Source organism: Poromitra crassiceps (genome assembly GCF_964638095.1).
Source record: "Poromitra crassiceps genome assembly, chromosome: 11".
NCBI classification, from domain to species: domain Eukaryota; kingdom Metazoa; phylum Chordata; class Actinopteri; order Beryciformes; family Melamphaidae; genus Poromitra; species Poromitra crassiceps.
Genome location: NC_139643.1, coordinates 4,509,952 through 4,526,763, shown reverse-complemented (window position 1 = coordinate 4,526,763; position 16,812 = coordinate 4,509,952). Strand labels below are relative to the sequence as shown.

Here is a 16,812-nt window from a genome sequence, read left to right as displayed (position 1 = left end):
AATGAGCCGAACCCCAGTGTTGACTGAAAACAAGGTCTTGATTACCAATGACCAACAGCTTGTGCCTAGTCATGTCATAGTAAATCACATCAGTCAAATCTGTAAAGCCTGTAGGGGTCAGCAAACACCAGATATTTTGAATACAGATTGACAAAACAAATTCATGAAACATTACAAGACAATACAATAAAAGACCATGCAGACATTGTAAACAATGATGTAGTGGTTAAATCAAAGGGCTTTACACACCCGACCACAAAAATTACTTACAAAATGAATAATTTCATAATTGTAAAACTACACACGTGGTTTATATTTTGTCATGCTCGAAATGCAACGCGTTCTACGTAGGGCGCACAAAACGTAGACTGCAGGACAGATTATATGAGCATAAGCATGCAGTTCAGATAGGAAACATTGAATATGCCATGACTAAGCATCTTAAAGATGTTCATCAATGTTCTATCAATAGACTACTTGCACAACTCCACTACTTCCTGAAATGAGTAGGGCATCTTGGTTTCCTGTCCTACACTATTGGATGAACTGATTAATGTCAGGTGTGCCTGACTGCTGCAGTCACAACAGCAGTGATCATTTCTTTTTGATTTTTTTGGGGGAACTGAAATGTACCCGGTTCCGCGACCTATGGGGCCACCTGTGTTGATAGTTATGGCGGGAGAGTGCTCAGTCGGTTTTGTCGGTTTTGTCGGTTTTGTCATATTGTCTATTTCTCAGCGGTGGGTGAGGGAGGTGGACAGTTATCTAAGAGCGAGAGGCATCGCCATTGCCAGAGCCCTGGTCAGACAGCCACAGGTTCTCATCCTGGATGAGATCACCAGCTCTCTGGACACTGACAGTGAAGCCAAGGTCACTGCATCTCCTAACACACTAGTGTAATACCCCTCTCTGTGTGACTAGCCTCTCTCTCCACAGAGGGTTTTCACCTCCGCTCACCTGTGTGCTGTCCATTCTGGAGCTCTCCATGGTCCTGAACCTGTCGAGTCATTTTGGCCACTAATTAGCCATTTCCCCCCATTTAGATGGCCTAATTACCTAATTAATAAATTAGCTCACCCACAGGGGGTGCTCTTTACACTTCCTGAAAGATTATTATAGGGGGGTTCTTGTGTTGGTACCACCTGCTAGAACAACAAGGGAGCTAATCAGTGAAATCTGCAGCTTGTGTTTTGTTACAATGAAGACTCTTGGGCCTCTATGGCACATGAGAGGAGACAATCCAAGAAATGTTGCCTGCAATTATGCAACAGTGGCCTCAATAATAGGTGATACGTTCTATCTAAATTAATTGATTTGGTGGATTTTTATTTTCCCCCCGATTTTTTTATCCCATTAGTGCTAATTTTAATGTATTTATCCTGGTTGCTGCTCCACCCTCTGTCGATCTGGGGAGAGCCGAAACTGGCTCCATGCTTCCTCCGAGACATGGGCAGTAGCCAGCCACTTCTTTTCACCTGACAGGGGAAGCTTCACCAGTAGGACATAGCACGTGGGAGGATCACGCTATTCCAACGAGTTCCCCTCCCTCCGTACAGGCGCCCCTAACGACCAGAGGAGGCACCACTTCAGCGACCAGGATATTGCATGTTTTGGTGAAGGGGTTCCTATATGAAAGAAACTCCCAGGGGGCACGGGGAGAACATGCAAACTCCACACAGAAAGGCCCTTTTGACGACCCCACCCTGGGTGTGCCCCGGGGACGTGCCCGTCCGCAGGACATGCGGACGGGCACGCATTCCTTCAGCGCTCACAGCATCCCAGGTGGGAATCGAACCCAGGACCTTCTAGCTGTGAGGCGACAGCACTTACCACTGCACCACCATGCCCCCTAAATTGGATTGGATCATTGCTCAGTTAATAGTTAGGAATTGTCCTATTGAGACCAAGTTAATGCACAGAACAAGCTTACTTAATAAATGCAATGAAGTGATGAAATCATAGAACAGGTCCTTGGTGGTCTAATATCATAATGTGTGAATGGCTGTGTGCAGGTTCAGCAGGCCCTGGCTTCTTACCCTGAGCAGACCCTGCTGCTGATCGCTCACAGGCTGCAGACCATCGAGAAGGCACATCAGATGCTGATTGGACGGGGGACGGTTCAGGAGCGAGGGACTCACCACGAGCTAATGGAGCAGAAAGGCAGCTACTACAAACTGAGAGAGAAGCTCTTCACTGAGGGAAACTCACCACAGTGCCTCAATACTGCCCCCTCTGGTTATGCTTTAGCATCTCTGCACTGAGTGATGGTTTAGTGACCAACAAGTCAATACGTTCATTTCTTGATTATTTTTTTTGTACATGTATATAAAAATATGTAAATATATTGTTTAATGCTGTGAAACTTTGACAATGGATCAGTAGGTTTTGTTTTGTTTTCCTTTCCAGGAAGCCTTTTGTGTTTCTAAAACTGTTTGTTCCAAGGTAGCCTAACTGTGGATAGTTTACATTTGTTGGTATTTATTTTATTGACCATTTTGGTAAGACATTACGTTATGTTAATTTAAGCAAACAAAATACAAGTGTCCACAATGTTGTTTTGTTTCCATTTCATTTAGTTGTATTTGATAAAGATGAATACAAGTCTAAATAAAAGTCAAGTTTATAGCCCTAATTCACAGGCAAGTCTCAGAGGGCTTCACAGGAAATAGTCTAGCTAAATCTAGCTAAACACAATCAATACATAAACTGAACAACTTATATAAAACAAAAGAGAGAGAGCAGAAAGCAAGCAAGAAAAACACAGAGTAGATATTTTACCAAGGCAAATAATCTAACTATTCTATTTAACCTACCAGCACCTAGAAGATCTAACCACCTAGCCTACTCTACTGGATCTTATTAGCCTACTCTACTGGATCTAAACTACCACCTAGCCTACTCTACTGGATCTAATCTACCAACTAGCCTACTCTACTGGATCTAACCTACCACCTAGCCTACCGTACTGGATCTAATCTACTACCTAGCCTACTCTGCTGGATCTAACCTACCACCTAGCCTACTCTACTGGATCTAACCTACAACCTAGTCTACTCTACTGGATCTAATCTACCACCTAGCCTGCTCTACTGGATCTAATTTACCACCTAGCCTACTCTACTGGATCTAATCTACCACCTAGCCTGCTCTACTGGATCTAACCTACAACCTAGTCTACTCTACTGGATCTAATCTACCACCTAGCCTACTTGACTGGATCTAATCTACCACCTAGCCTACTCTACTGGATCTAACCTACAACCTAGTCTACTCTACTGGATCTAATCTACCACCTAGCCTACTTGACTGGATCTAATCTACCACCTAGCCTACTCTACTGGATCTAACCTACAACCTAGCCTACTCTACTGGATCTAACCTACAACCTAGCCTGCTCTACTGGATCTAACCTACCATCTAGCCTACTTGACTGGATCTAATCTACAACCTAGCCTACTCTACTGGATCTAATCTACCACCTAGCCTACTTGACTGGATCTAATCTACAACCTAGCCTACTCTACTGGATCTTATCTACAACCTAGCCTACTCTACTGGATCTAACCTACAACCTAGCCTACTCTACTGGATCTAACCTACCACCTAGCCTACTTGACTGGATCTAATCTACAACCTAGCCTACTCTACTGGATCTTATCTACAACCTAGCCTACTCTACTGGATTGAACCTACAACCTAGCCTACTCTACTGGATCTAACCTACAACCTAGCCTACTCTACTGGATCTAACCTACCACCTAGCCTACTTGACTGGATCTAATCTACCACCTAGCCTACTCTACTGGATCTAACCTACAACCTAGCCTACTCTACTGGATCTACCCTACAACCCAGCCTACTCTACTGAATCTAACCTACCACCTAGCCTACTCTACTGGATCTAACCTACCACCTAGCCTACTCTACCATTTCTCTTTAGATACTGTACTGTACATATTGAATAGAAATGCTTCATACGTTATGTTTTAATTTTACTGTAGGCTAGATTCATTTAGGGATGTGGTATTTTGGCTCTTTGTAGAGTTTCTGAACATGTAGAGTATGATTCAGGACGCTCACAACATGTTCTGGTTTAGATTACTGAAATTAATCTCCAATTAAATTGCACTGCTGATGCATTCCTTTTGTACCGCTGTTTGGCTTTTCAATAAAGTCCCAATAGACCAAAAGTCTGGTTGGTTGGTTTGTTTGTTTGTTTAAATGCTAAGTATCCTTATATATGTGACTATAATATGAATGTTGCAGCAGGAGAACCCACTGTTGCTACTGAGACTTACATGTCATGAATGTCGTTCTGACAGGTTCTGTTATAGCTGTTTGACTGTAAAGACTGAATGACAAAAAAGGCTAAAATGTGACACACTATTCCTTTGACTTCCTTTTCCCTTTTCTACTTTATTTGTGTATTTGTGGATCATAGTTTTATAACCTAAAAATGATTGTTCCTGCATTCAAAGAATATCATACACGTCTTTTTTATATTTCAGTATAGTGGCTCTATTGAATAACAGCAAATGAACCTTCTGATACCTCGATGAAAACACAAACGTTGTTAATGTTCTTCATTGTTGTTTAGTGCTCTTGTGTGTTTCTGCTCTCTCACATGTTGCTTTTCCTTATATGTGATGTTCTGTGGAGCCTCCTGGTCTAAGAAGTTCACACCAGTGTTACTTGTTCAACCAGAGTGACAATAAACATCTAGAATGTTGAATCTTGAACTCTTCCAGAGAACACAGTCACTGATTATAATGATGATTTATCAGGTTGATCATTTAGAGACCAACAGAAAGTCACATGACATCCTCATCAGTTCATTAGCCTTTTTCACTTCCCACCCAATTCACCCATTTTGTCTAAAATGCAGGAAGTAACACAGGTGCAAAAAAGTAACGAGGGTCCCGGCACTGGATCACCAAATGGATCGGAAGCTGAAAATCCTCATTCATGTTCTGCTTGCAGCTGTGTTACTTCCTGCATGTTAAACACAAAATGGGTGAAATTGGGTTGGAAGTGAAAAATGTCTCAGTTCTGAGGGAAATGCATCATCCTTATGTAATATATACATATGTATATGTAATATAATATAAAGTTCTAATATCAAAGTATATTTGTTTAATCCAAAGGGCTGCAGAGTTCACAGTGTGTTATCAAAACTATTCCCTATATGCTTCAAGCATGACAAAGTTAAAATAGCTTTAATATGATGTTGACTTGTTTCAAAGCCACTGAGGAAAAGTGTGTCTTTTGCTGTTTGAACTCAGAGCCTATAGTCAGGGGCGCCGCCAGGGATTTTGGGCCCCATGACAGGACATAGTATGGGCCCCCACATGACCGAAAAGTTTGGGCTGTTTGAAGCTGATTTAGAGGATAATATCGCATTTTAAATTATATTAGGATAACACGTAGTGTTGTCATTATTCAGTCTTAACCATCAATATTTGCTCCTTTTCTCACTCTCATCCCTGTTGAATCATCATACTCTCTCTCTGCTCTGAATACACCAGAGGGAACAAAGAAATACTATCAACTAATGACTAGAAAGAATATTGATACACATGTGGAGTCCAACAGGAGAGTGTTTAGCATGAGACTGTTGTGATATCATTATTCAGTCTTAATATCATTATGTTCTCCTTTTCTCATTGGCTGTCATTTGTGGGCTGCTTTTCCTTTCATATAATGGTCATTATGTGGACAAATAAATTGTGTTGATCCTTCTTATTTTTTTATTATTATTATTATTACGGTACTATTATTATTATTATTATTATTATTATTAGTATTACAAATAAATCCCCACAGACCCACTGCAATTGTGCCAACTACCATGTCATTCAACACAATGCTGCTGTGTGTGTCTCACCTCCTTCATCAGTTAGGAACGGCTTGCAAACAAATGTTTGCATTTGTTGAGTGTATACGAAACAATGTATATACAAAGTAATGTTTAATGCTCTGTATGACATCATCACGTGCCTGCGTGCACACGTTCTTTGTGACCTACGTATGAGCATGCGCAGAATAAACTTTCTCTCTTCCTGGCCAAGCATCTGACGAGTAGTCCACGTTTTCTGTTCTCTCCGTCAATATAGAAGAATAACCACCGTGGTTTCACTACACGTGAATATGTCTAACTTAACAGGTTATGGGCCCAGTCAAAGTGGCCAAAGGTGGTTTAGGTTGTTATTTGACGGTGAAGAAAATAACTACGAGTTATGGGAAACTCGGTTTCTGGCGCACATGCAACTGCGCGGACTCAGTGACGCTATCCTGGTGGAGCCGGACATCGACGCGGACGATGAAGAAGCACTTGATGAAGATGCAAAAATAAATGCAGAGGCATACGCGGAATTAGTGCAGTGTCTGGATAACAAGAGTTTGTCTCTTGTGATGCGTGATGCAGACAGAGACGGAAGAAAAGCGTTGGAGATACTACGGGAGCACTATGCTGGCAAGGGAAAGCCACGTGTGGTAAGCCTCTACTGTGAGCTGTCTACCCTCCATAAAGCAAGCAACGAGACTGTAACTGAATATATTATTCGTGCAGAAACGATATTTACATCATTGAGAAGGGCCGAAGAAAATATCAGTGACGGGTTGCAGATTGCTATGGTGTTAAAAGGCTTGCCCGACTCATTTAAATCGTTTGTCGTGCACATTACCCAAACAAATGACCAACTAACGTTCGGTGAGTTCAAGACAAAGTTGAGAAGCTTTGAGAACACTGAGAAGTACAAGACGGGTAACGGGAGTGCAGACGAAGATAACGTTATGAGGCTCAGCGGGGCAACGGCATCAACACGGGGACGTGGAAGGGTGAAGAAAGTGGACCTAGCTGAGGTCGAGTGCTACAGATGCAGAAAGAAAGGGCATATTGCCAGGACATGCCCAAACATGCCCCAAGCGCGGCGATGGGACCGAAAATGGGACACGCCACCGAGGAAGAGGAAGAGGACGAGAGCGCGATGAAGTGAGGAGGGCGGAAGCACGGCGAACAACACATGGAGACGCCGAGGAGTGGAGCGCACAGACGCAGGACGCACGGCAAGAGGACAAATCATTATTTTTCAAGATGAACGATTGTCAGATACAAGGAAGAAATAAGAAAGGTCTTATGGTCGACTGTGGAGCCACGACGCATATGATTAATGACTTTACCAAGTTTAAGACAGTTGATAAAAACTTTAGACCTGAGAACCATGTGATAGAGCTGGCGGATGGAACGAAAGCGACTGGAATGGCAAAGATGAGAGGAGAAGCCGAGGTCTGTCTAATCGACAGCGAGGGACGAGAAGTGAAGACGCGACTCAAGCGGGCACTTTACATCCCGTCTTTCCCACAAGACATATTTTCGGTGAAGGCAGCAACAGCCAATGGGGCCGAGGTTTACTTCAAAGATGGAGACGATTGGCTGATACACGAGAACGGTACCAAATTCAAAATTGATGTGTATGGTAGGCTGTATTATCTTAACACAATAGATGATGAAAATATCGATGAGTGTAATGGATGTTATGATATTCATACATGGCATAAGATACTTGGTCACTGTAATTTTGATGATGTATCAAAATTAGAAAATGTGGTTGAAGGGATGACAATCAAAGGAAAATATGATAAGTCAAAATTGAACTGTGAAACATGCATACAGGGTAAATTTGCTCAAAGCAGAAACAGACAGGCAGATGCCAGAGCGAAGGCAGCACTCGAGCTAGTGCATACAGATTTATCTGGTCCAGTAGATCCAGCAGATAAAGACGGATACAGATATGCTATTGCATTTACAGATGATTATAGCGGGATGACTTTTCCTTACTTTATAAAGTCAAAGAGTGATGCTGTAAAAGCTACTGAGAAATTCATAGCCGATACTGCCCCATATGGGAAAATAAAGTGCATAAGGTCAGACAACGGCACGGAATTTACAGGGCAAGATTTCCAGTCTCTGCTTATAAAGAATGGGATAAGGCATGAGAAAAGTGCACCCTATTCACCACACCAGAATGGAACAGCAGAAAGAAATTGGAGGACACTATTTGAAATGGCTAGGTGTATGCTACTAGAGAGTAACCTACCAAAAAGGTTGTGGACGTATGCTGTACAGACAGCGGCACAGATCCGCAATAGATGTTACTGTAAGCGTCTAGAGCAGACACCATACAATGTGTTTACTGGAAAAACGCCTAACCTGTCTAATATGAAAATATTTGGCTCTGAATGCTTTGCATACAAGCAGGATAAAAAGAAATTAGACTCTAGATGTGAGAAGGGAATTTTCGTAGGATACGATAAATATAGCCCATCATATCAAGTCTATTATCCTGAGACAGGAAGAGTCTTGAAACACAGACTAGTCAAATTTATCATGAAGAGTGGCGTAGATAGCCAGACCCAGACGGATCCTGACATGAATGATGAAAGTTATGGGGAATTTGTACCTAAAATGCCGGCAAAGACAAGAACAGTCAACCAGAGTCAGGGACAGCCGAATGTAAGTGTACAGTCTAATAATGAGGCTACTGTCCAAACTGAGGCTAGTCAGACTACTGAGACAAGAAATGAAAGTGATATTGAGACAGAAAATATTCAGGGGAATAAGGAAGAGAGCACACCGCGCTACCCTACCAGAGAAAGGAAAAACCCGGGATATTTAAAAGATTATCATTGTAAGGCTGAGTCTGATGATGAAAATGAGAATGTAGATTATTTCTACAGAGTTGCCTATGGTGTACCGAAATCTTACAAAGAGGCTATAGACTCTAAGAAGTCTAAAATGTGGGCCGGTGCAATGAGGGAGGAGATGAACTCTTTAACAGAGAATAAAACCTTCACGTTGACCACACTGCCAGAGGATAAACAAGCAGTGGGGGGACGATGGGTTTATGTCGTGAAAGAAAGCCCGGATGGATCTGAGACTTATAAAGCCAGATATGTGGCAAAAGGTTATAGTCAGGTGGAAGGAATTGACTATAAAGAAACCTTTTCACCTACTGCCAATATGACTTCTGTACGAACATTGATGCAATTGGCAGCACAGGAGGACCTCATCCTGCACCAGATGGATGTCAAGACTGCGTACCTCCATGCTCCAATGGACTATGAAGTCTATATGGAGCAACCAGAGGGTTTTGAGGTCAAGTCAAAAATAGGTGAACGCTTAGTCTGTAAACTAAACAAGTCGTTGTATGGTTTAAAACAGTCAGGACGAAATTGGAACAGGCTATTGCATGATCATCTTACCGAAAATGGCTTTGTACAAAATGATGCCGATCATTGTGTCTATAACAGACAGTCTGAGAATGGAAAAGTGATTTTGATTATATGGGTCGACGATTTAATTATTGCGGCTAATGACAATGAATCACTCAGTGATGTGAAAGAGATGTTGAAGAGGAAGTTTAAGATGAAGGATCTAGGTAAAGTTAAACACTTCCTAGGAATAGATTTCACACAGAGTGAGGGAGAGATCAAAATGAATCAGAAGCGACACATAACAAAAGTGCTACAAAAGTTTGGTATGTCAGAGTGCAAACCAAGGTCAACGCCATGCGAGCAAAAGTTACACTTTGACGGTGAGGGTGAAGTGGTAAATGTAACAGGATATCGAGAAATCATAGGCAGTCTGATATACATTATGACATGTACCAGACCTGACTTAAGCTGGATTGTGAGTAAATTATCACAGCACTTATCTGAACCAAAGCAACAGCACTGGGTGGCAGCAAAACACGTATTAAGATACCTGAAAGGCACTATCGATCAAGAGTTACATTATAAGAAAAGTGAGGAAAACTTAAAACTTGAGGGCTACAGCGATGCTGACTGGGCAGCGGATCAGAATGATAGGCGGAGCACAACAGGATATTGTTTTGGCTTAACCAAGAATGGTCCTGTTATGTCCTGGAAAAGTAAGAAGCAGCCAACAGTGGCGCTATCTACGTGTGAAGCCGAATATATGGCACTGGCAACAACTGCTCAAGAGAGCTTGTACCTTGTACAGCTATTAAAAGGGATGGATAGCGATAGCCAGCATGTACCAGTGAAGATATACGAGGATAACCAGGGAGCAATTGCCCTATCTAAGGATCCTGTATGCCGACAGAGAAGCAAACATGTGGATATAAAGTATCACTTCATACGATCTGCGCAAGCCGAGGGCAAGATATCTATAGAGTATTGTCCCACAACAGAGATGGTTGCTGATGTCTTAACCAAGCCATTGACAAAGGCTAAGTTTGAGAAGTTCAAAGGGTATTTGTTTGGAGAATAATGTGATTTGCCAGGTATAACTAATGTAAGAGAAGTTTTGTTTGTTGGAAGTTTTATTTTCAGAGAGCTATCAACATGTCTTTGAGTGGGGGTGTTGAGTGTATACGAAACAATGTATATACAAAGTAATGTTTAATGCTCTGTATGACATCATCACGTGCCTGCGTGCACACGTTCTTTGTGACCTACGTATGAGCATGCGCAGAATAAACTTTCTCTCTTCCTGGCCAAGCATCTGACGAGTAGTCCACGTTTTCTGTTCTCTCCGTCAATATAGAAGAATAACCACCGTGGTTTCACTACACGTGAATATGTCTAACTTAACAGCATTGATTAAATGTTCGCTAGACAGGAGGGAAATGTAAACAGTCTGTGAAGTAAGCATATTTCACTATAGGTCTAACAGGGTAATTTCCAGTAGTTAAGAAAAGTTGAATAAATGTTCAGATAGCGCCGGACAGACTAAACCAGTGATACTCAACTGGTGGCCCACGGATGTGGCCCGCGGGCGCCCCCTGTGTGGCCCGCGATGGAATTGCAATTTTTTTTTTTTTTTTTTTTTTTTTTTGGGCCCCTGTCAGCTTCAAGGGCCCCTAGAATCGTCCTAGGTTTCCCCCCCTATACGGCGCCCCTGCCTATAGTCCAGTGTTAAAGGCCTTCTTGTAACAGATGTGCAGTGTGTTTGGAACAGGAGCCATGTCAAAGTGAAAGCCAGGCCCAGAACAGAACACCTTCTGATTTCACCTCAATCAAACAACAAGTCCAAGATTTTAGCTTTGAAACAAGTCAAACCTCTGATAAAACAACACTGAAAGATAAACAATCAATCATTCTAATCATTGTAGGAAAAATAAGTTCCTTATAGCCTATTATTTATCTAGAAATTAATACTTTTTATACTGTTGCTCTCTTTGTAAGCAGCTAGGCTCTGTCACTGTACCAGAGTTTAGTTTCACTTAAAACCTATATTCTTCAACTCTACCTAGTAACCCGTGACTAACAGTCTGTTCTATAATAATAATAATAATAATAATCATTGGATTTATATAGCGCCTTTCCAAGGCTCAAAGCGCTGACACAGGATGATTATTCGTTCACACCATTCAGGTGGTTCAGAAGCGTGGCAGCCACACATTGGCGCTCAACGGCCCCTCCGAACCACCATCATTCATGTCTACATTCATACCAATCATACCAATCATACCATTCATGTCTACATTCAAACCAATCATACGCCGGTTCTGAATTCCCATTGGAATGTCTCTTGTCCTGCCCCGTTGTGACTGTGAGGTTTCCTGATCTCAGACAGAGGAGACGATCTGCGCAGAGGGAAAGTTTCAGCTGTAGTCTGTTGACTTCTTGATCAAAACAAGATGAAGGTGTTGATATTGTTGCTCCTCTTCTGTCACGTTGCATCTCCAGGTAAGATGACATTTAAAATATCTCCAGGGGCGGTTCTAGGCCTCTTTTGGGTGAGCTTTAGCCCACCCAAAAATAGTCTCAGCCCACCCAAAAAAATAGAGGCAATTTTTTTTTTTTTTTCCCCTCTCAAAATCCATGGTGGTCATTAGTAGCAGTTTCTGACTACACTCAATGCGCTGTGTGCGTGTCCTCCCCCCCCCCTCTATGTTCTTAGGGTGGGCTGAGACAAAAATTTAGGGGGGTTCAGCCCACCCGAAAAGTTTCTAGAACCGCGGCTGCGCAGGCGCTCCCTCCTCCATCTATCTGCCTAATCCCACATCACTTCACACAGGTCACACACACAGTACAGCAGCGAAGTGGTCCTCCGCAGTCCACACAATCGTTCTCCCCACTCATGATCAATGAAACTGTGAGGTGAGCATTGAGCAGTCAGAGTCGTTAGTAGTTACTTAATTAGCGCATATTGATATGCAAATTAGCGCATAACGTTGTTTCGTAGGCTAAACAAAATAACTTGTCGCTGTGCCTGCCAGACAAACAGGTGGACTGGAGGAAGGTAGGTAGGCTACCATGGCACCAGCCAGCCATGTCATGCTAGCTCACAGTAAAGAGGGTGTAAATGGATGCAATGTTTTTTGAGAAACATATGGGCATAAGTGACAAACATATTTTCAAACGGGTCCCTTGTTATCTGAATGAAATTAAGCCCTTCGTAATAGTCAGTGTTTCCCATACACTGATATATTTGTGGTGGTACACCCTACATAGATTTTGACCCCCACAAATACTGCCACATATTAATTTCAACTAGTTGACTGCAAACTCCTGCTTTAGTGCTTACAGTATATTATTATCTTGTCAGAATATTATTCCAGCCAATAAGTTAGGAAGTTCCCTTTTGATTTAATTTTACTTTTGTTTTGCCTACAAAGCAAAATGTTACTTTACTTGAAACTCCCCTGAAGTGATTTTGGAATTATTTATGCAAGCATAATTCTACCATATAGTAACCTGTATGCAGAATATATAGTATATAGGGAAACAATTATTTTTTCATCGCTGTAAAACCACAGAACGGTAAAGAAGATATTGATGTGTGTGGTTCTTCATAGATCTAGTCTCTTCATTTTGATCTCAAAGTGCGCCAGTTTGATCCATTTTTGCTTGAAACTGTACAAAATTTTCAAACACACAAAGTTGTCACTCAACTATCATGTTGTCACTCAACTGGAAATGATGTCAGGCAGTTGCTCGACTGTGATGTCATCAGGTAGTTGTGCTGTAGTCATTTAAGATGTAGTGACCTAAGAGGTCACCTGGAAGTGATGTCACTCCGGCAGTTGTGTGTGTGTTGAATGCATTTGCATTTGCTCAACTGTGATGTTTTGGGGGGTCTGAGAACCACTGATCTACAGCATCATCTAACAGCATGCTGCCTATGGGGTTTGTATGAAACAGTGTTGCATTGGATCATGTCAAAGGGAGGAAGCTCTTTTGTCTGTTCTCATGAAATAAAAAGTGACAAAGATGCAGTGATATTCAATTGGCATCTGGGCCATGACAGGTCCTTGGCAGAAAGACAACACAGAAACATAACAGTGGCAGGAATCTTCAGGTGGTACTCCCACACAAAACCCTTTCAGCTGCCAGCTGGCTGCCATAGCAAAGAACTGAACCGTTACAGCATACGGTGCACTGCTTCTGGAATGTGACAGAAGTGTCAGTGACAGCCATTAAGAACAACATTATCTCTATCAGGCATGGAGCAGAGGCTCAAACAGAAACTAAACTTTTTGGGCGATATTGTTATGATAAGTCATAGAAAACATCACAGTAACAGGGAAAATTAAAATGTTTCGGGGCATTTTGGATAATTTCCAGTGCAAATTTAGCAATTGCAATAGCATTTTTATTTATTCAGGGACCAGGAGGCAATTTGATGTTTCACATGCTTGTGCAGTGTAGGCTCACTCTCCTCAATAAAAACAAATCACACCCGGGTGTTGAAGTTCAGAGAGTATGAGTGTACTCTCTGAAAATACCTTGAAAGTGTTATCATTTATATGGTCCCCCCCTCAGTTGACTTTATAGCATTGTCTGATTTTTCTTTCCGACCAAATGTACAGTAGAGAACATTTCATTACATTACATTACATTACATTACGTCATTTGGCAGACGCTTTTATCCAAAGCGACTTACAATAACACATTTTTTGTCAGCAATAGAGCAATCAACTATGGAGCACAGTCTATGACAACTACAACTTCTGAAGGAACAGTGGTACAAGTTTAGGTTAGTGGTACAAGGTTGGTTAGTTTTTTTTTTTTTTTTTTTTTTTTTTTTTTTAAGAAAGAGAGAGAACGAAGTTAGATCAAGAAGGGCCCAGATGGAGCCTGAAAAGGTGTGTCTTTAGTCCTTTCCGAAAGATCGGCAGTGATTCGGCTGTCCTGACCGAAGGTGGAAGCTCGTTCCACCATTGAGGTGCCAGGGACGAGAAGAGTCGAGATCGGGATGAGCGACTTTTGAGCCCCCGTAGCGAAGGAGGGGCGAGGCGACCTGCACTGGTGGAGGAGCGAAGGGAGCGCTGAGAGGTTTGGAACCTGACCATGGATGCAGGTACCGGGGAGCTGACTGGTGTACTGCCCTGTAGGCCAGTGTCTTGAATTTGATGCGGGCCGAGATGGGAAGCCAGTGGAGCTCCTGGAAGAGGGGAGTGACGTGAGAGAATTTGGGTTGGTTGAATATCAGACGGGCTGCAGCATTCTGAATGAGCTGAAGCGGTCAGATGTCGGTGGCAGGTAGGCCGGCCAGGAGCACGTTGCAGTAGTCCAGGCGGGAGGAGACAAGAGACTGGACCAGGAGTTGAGTCGCTTCTCTTGTGAGAAAGGGACGGATTTTGCGGATGTTGTAGAGAGAGAACCTACAGGAGCGCGCTGTAGCAGCTATGTTGGCAGAGCAAGACAGCTGGTTGTCAAGGATCACCCCAAGGTTCTTAGCTGTTTGGGAGGGCAGTACAGTGGTGTTGTCAATGGAGATGGAGAGATCTGCGAGAGGGCAGTCTTTTCCTGGGAGGAAGAGTAGCTCGGTCAGGCCTGGCCTCATGCAGAATCTTAGCTGCTGAGAATGAGTGATGCCAAGCAGTGTGTGTGTGTGTGTGTGTGTGTGTGTGTGTGTGTGTGTGTGTGTGTGTGTGTGTGTGTGTGTGCGTGTGTGTGCGTGTGCGTGCGTTTTATGTGTGGTTGTTTTCTTTCCTGTCAAACAAGTTTTTTTGTTTTCTTTTCTCTTATTTCCTCAGACATTTTGTCTTTCCTGTCAAACAAGCCCCCGTGTCTCTTTAAATGCAGGCTACATGATTGCCTGGCACTGGCACTCTTGTTTGTCCCTGTGGTTACAGGCAGACGTGCTTCAGAAATACACAGAAATGATCAGAAATAGCTATATCAGTCACTAGTCAAACTAGGCTACTAGTGCTAAGCTGTTTGTTAATGGATCTGTTGATATGCAAATGCACACTAGCATAATGCTAAGTGGCCAGCCATTTTGGTAATGTGTTAAATCGTAGCCAATGTTTAGAATAGCCACTGATATGCCTGTTGGAGTGTTGCTTGCTATGTGTGAAGGTTAGCTTTATTCGTGGTTGTCATACAGTTTATAAAGTTAATTCCTTTAACTTCTTTGGTACCTCATTAACCTCAAGTCACTCTTAGATTATTGTTTTATTGATTTTGTGTGGAGGTGGAGAACAGAGGAACTGTGAGAAGAAGCTGTATCTGCTAGAAGTACACACACACACACACACACACACACACACACACACACACACACACACACACACACACACACACACACACACACACACACACACACACACACACACACACACACAGAAGAAGAAGAAGAAGAAGAAGAAGAAGAAGAAGAAGAAGAAGAAGAAGAAGAAGAAGAAGAAGAAGAAGAAGAAGAAGAAGAAGAAGAAGAAGAAGAGTGAATCTGATAAATTGATTAAGTTTCTTCATAGATCTAGTCTCTTCATTTTGATCTCAACGTGCACCAGATTGATACATTTTTACTTTAAAATGTAAAAAAAAATCTCCCACCATATACATTCTTTGGGGGCTGAGCCCACCCAAACAAAGGTGTCATCCTAAAACCGCCCCTGTGTAGCATATAGTTATAACTGCAGATTGATTCACGTAGGCTACTTATTCAGGTATGTCTGCATTCTTCACAGCAGCTTTAGAGTCTGTAGGCTGATCAGATTAATAAACTGCATTATCATCACATCTGGCTTTGTTCAATTATAGCTACGTTAAGGTGAAGACTATGTTTTGATTTAATCTTTACTATAGAAACAGTCCGCATGTCTGGGAACGCCCACAAAATGTTAAACTGCTGGCGCGCGAGTATCTCATGGGCTGACTCACCAAAAGACGGTGCTGCTCTAAACTACAGCAGAACACAAGACGTCTGCTCAGATGTGCGTTTACTGCGGTGGTTATCGATATACATATCGATATACCGATTGTGTGTGTGTGTGTGTGTGTGTGTGTGTGTGTGTGTCTTTATCATTATTTGTTGTGAATCTCAAAAGCTCTCATTTGCTCTGAGTAGCCTACAGAAAAACATACAAAGATGTTACAAGTTTACAGACAGGATCAATTAAACAGTAAGAGGAGATAAATATGAAAACTGTATTAGTTTCCTGAAGACACACTATTTATTTATTTATTTATTTATTTATTTATTTATTTATTTATTTATTTATTTATTTATTTATTTATTTATTTATTTATTTATTTATTTATTTATTTATTTATTTATTGTCCCATATTCATTAAACAGTCATTGCAATTCTCTGTTGTGCTCAGGGAATTAACAAGCGATCATACATTGTTAGTATAAAAATGAATTAAAAAATGTGCCTGTACTTCAGAAACAATTGAGTTCCTCACTTTAACTGTTTGTCCCACAGTGATTCACTCCCTGAAGTATTTCCAGACTGCATCTTCTGGAGTCCCAAACTTCCCAGAGTATGTGGAAGTTGGGATGGTTGATGAAGTTCAGATAGATCACTGTGACAGCAACACCAAGAGACTCGT

General features: G+C 42.0%; 1 protein-coding gene across 1 annotated transcript in view; it reads left to right on the top strand.

Moving 5' to 3' along the window:
* LOC310784780 (class I histocompatibility antigen, F10 alpha chain-like) overlaps window positions 1-16,812 on the top strand; it is a 196,383-nt gene that overhangs the window by 175,095 nt on the left and 4,476 nt on the right. The window contains exon 2 of the mRNA XM_083645826.1: window positions 16,686-16,812. This exon is cut by the window's right edge and continues 140 nt beyond it. Within this exon, the coding sequence (XP_083501952.1) occupies window positions 16,686-16,812 (127 nt within the window). The remainder of the gene's footprint in view (window positions 1-16,685) is intronic.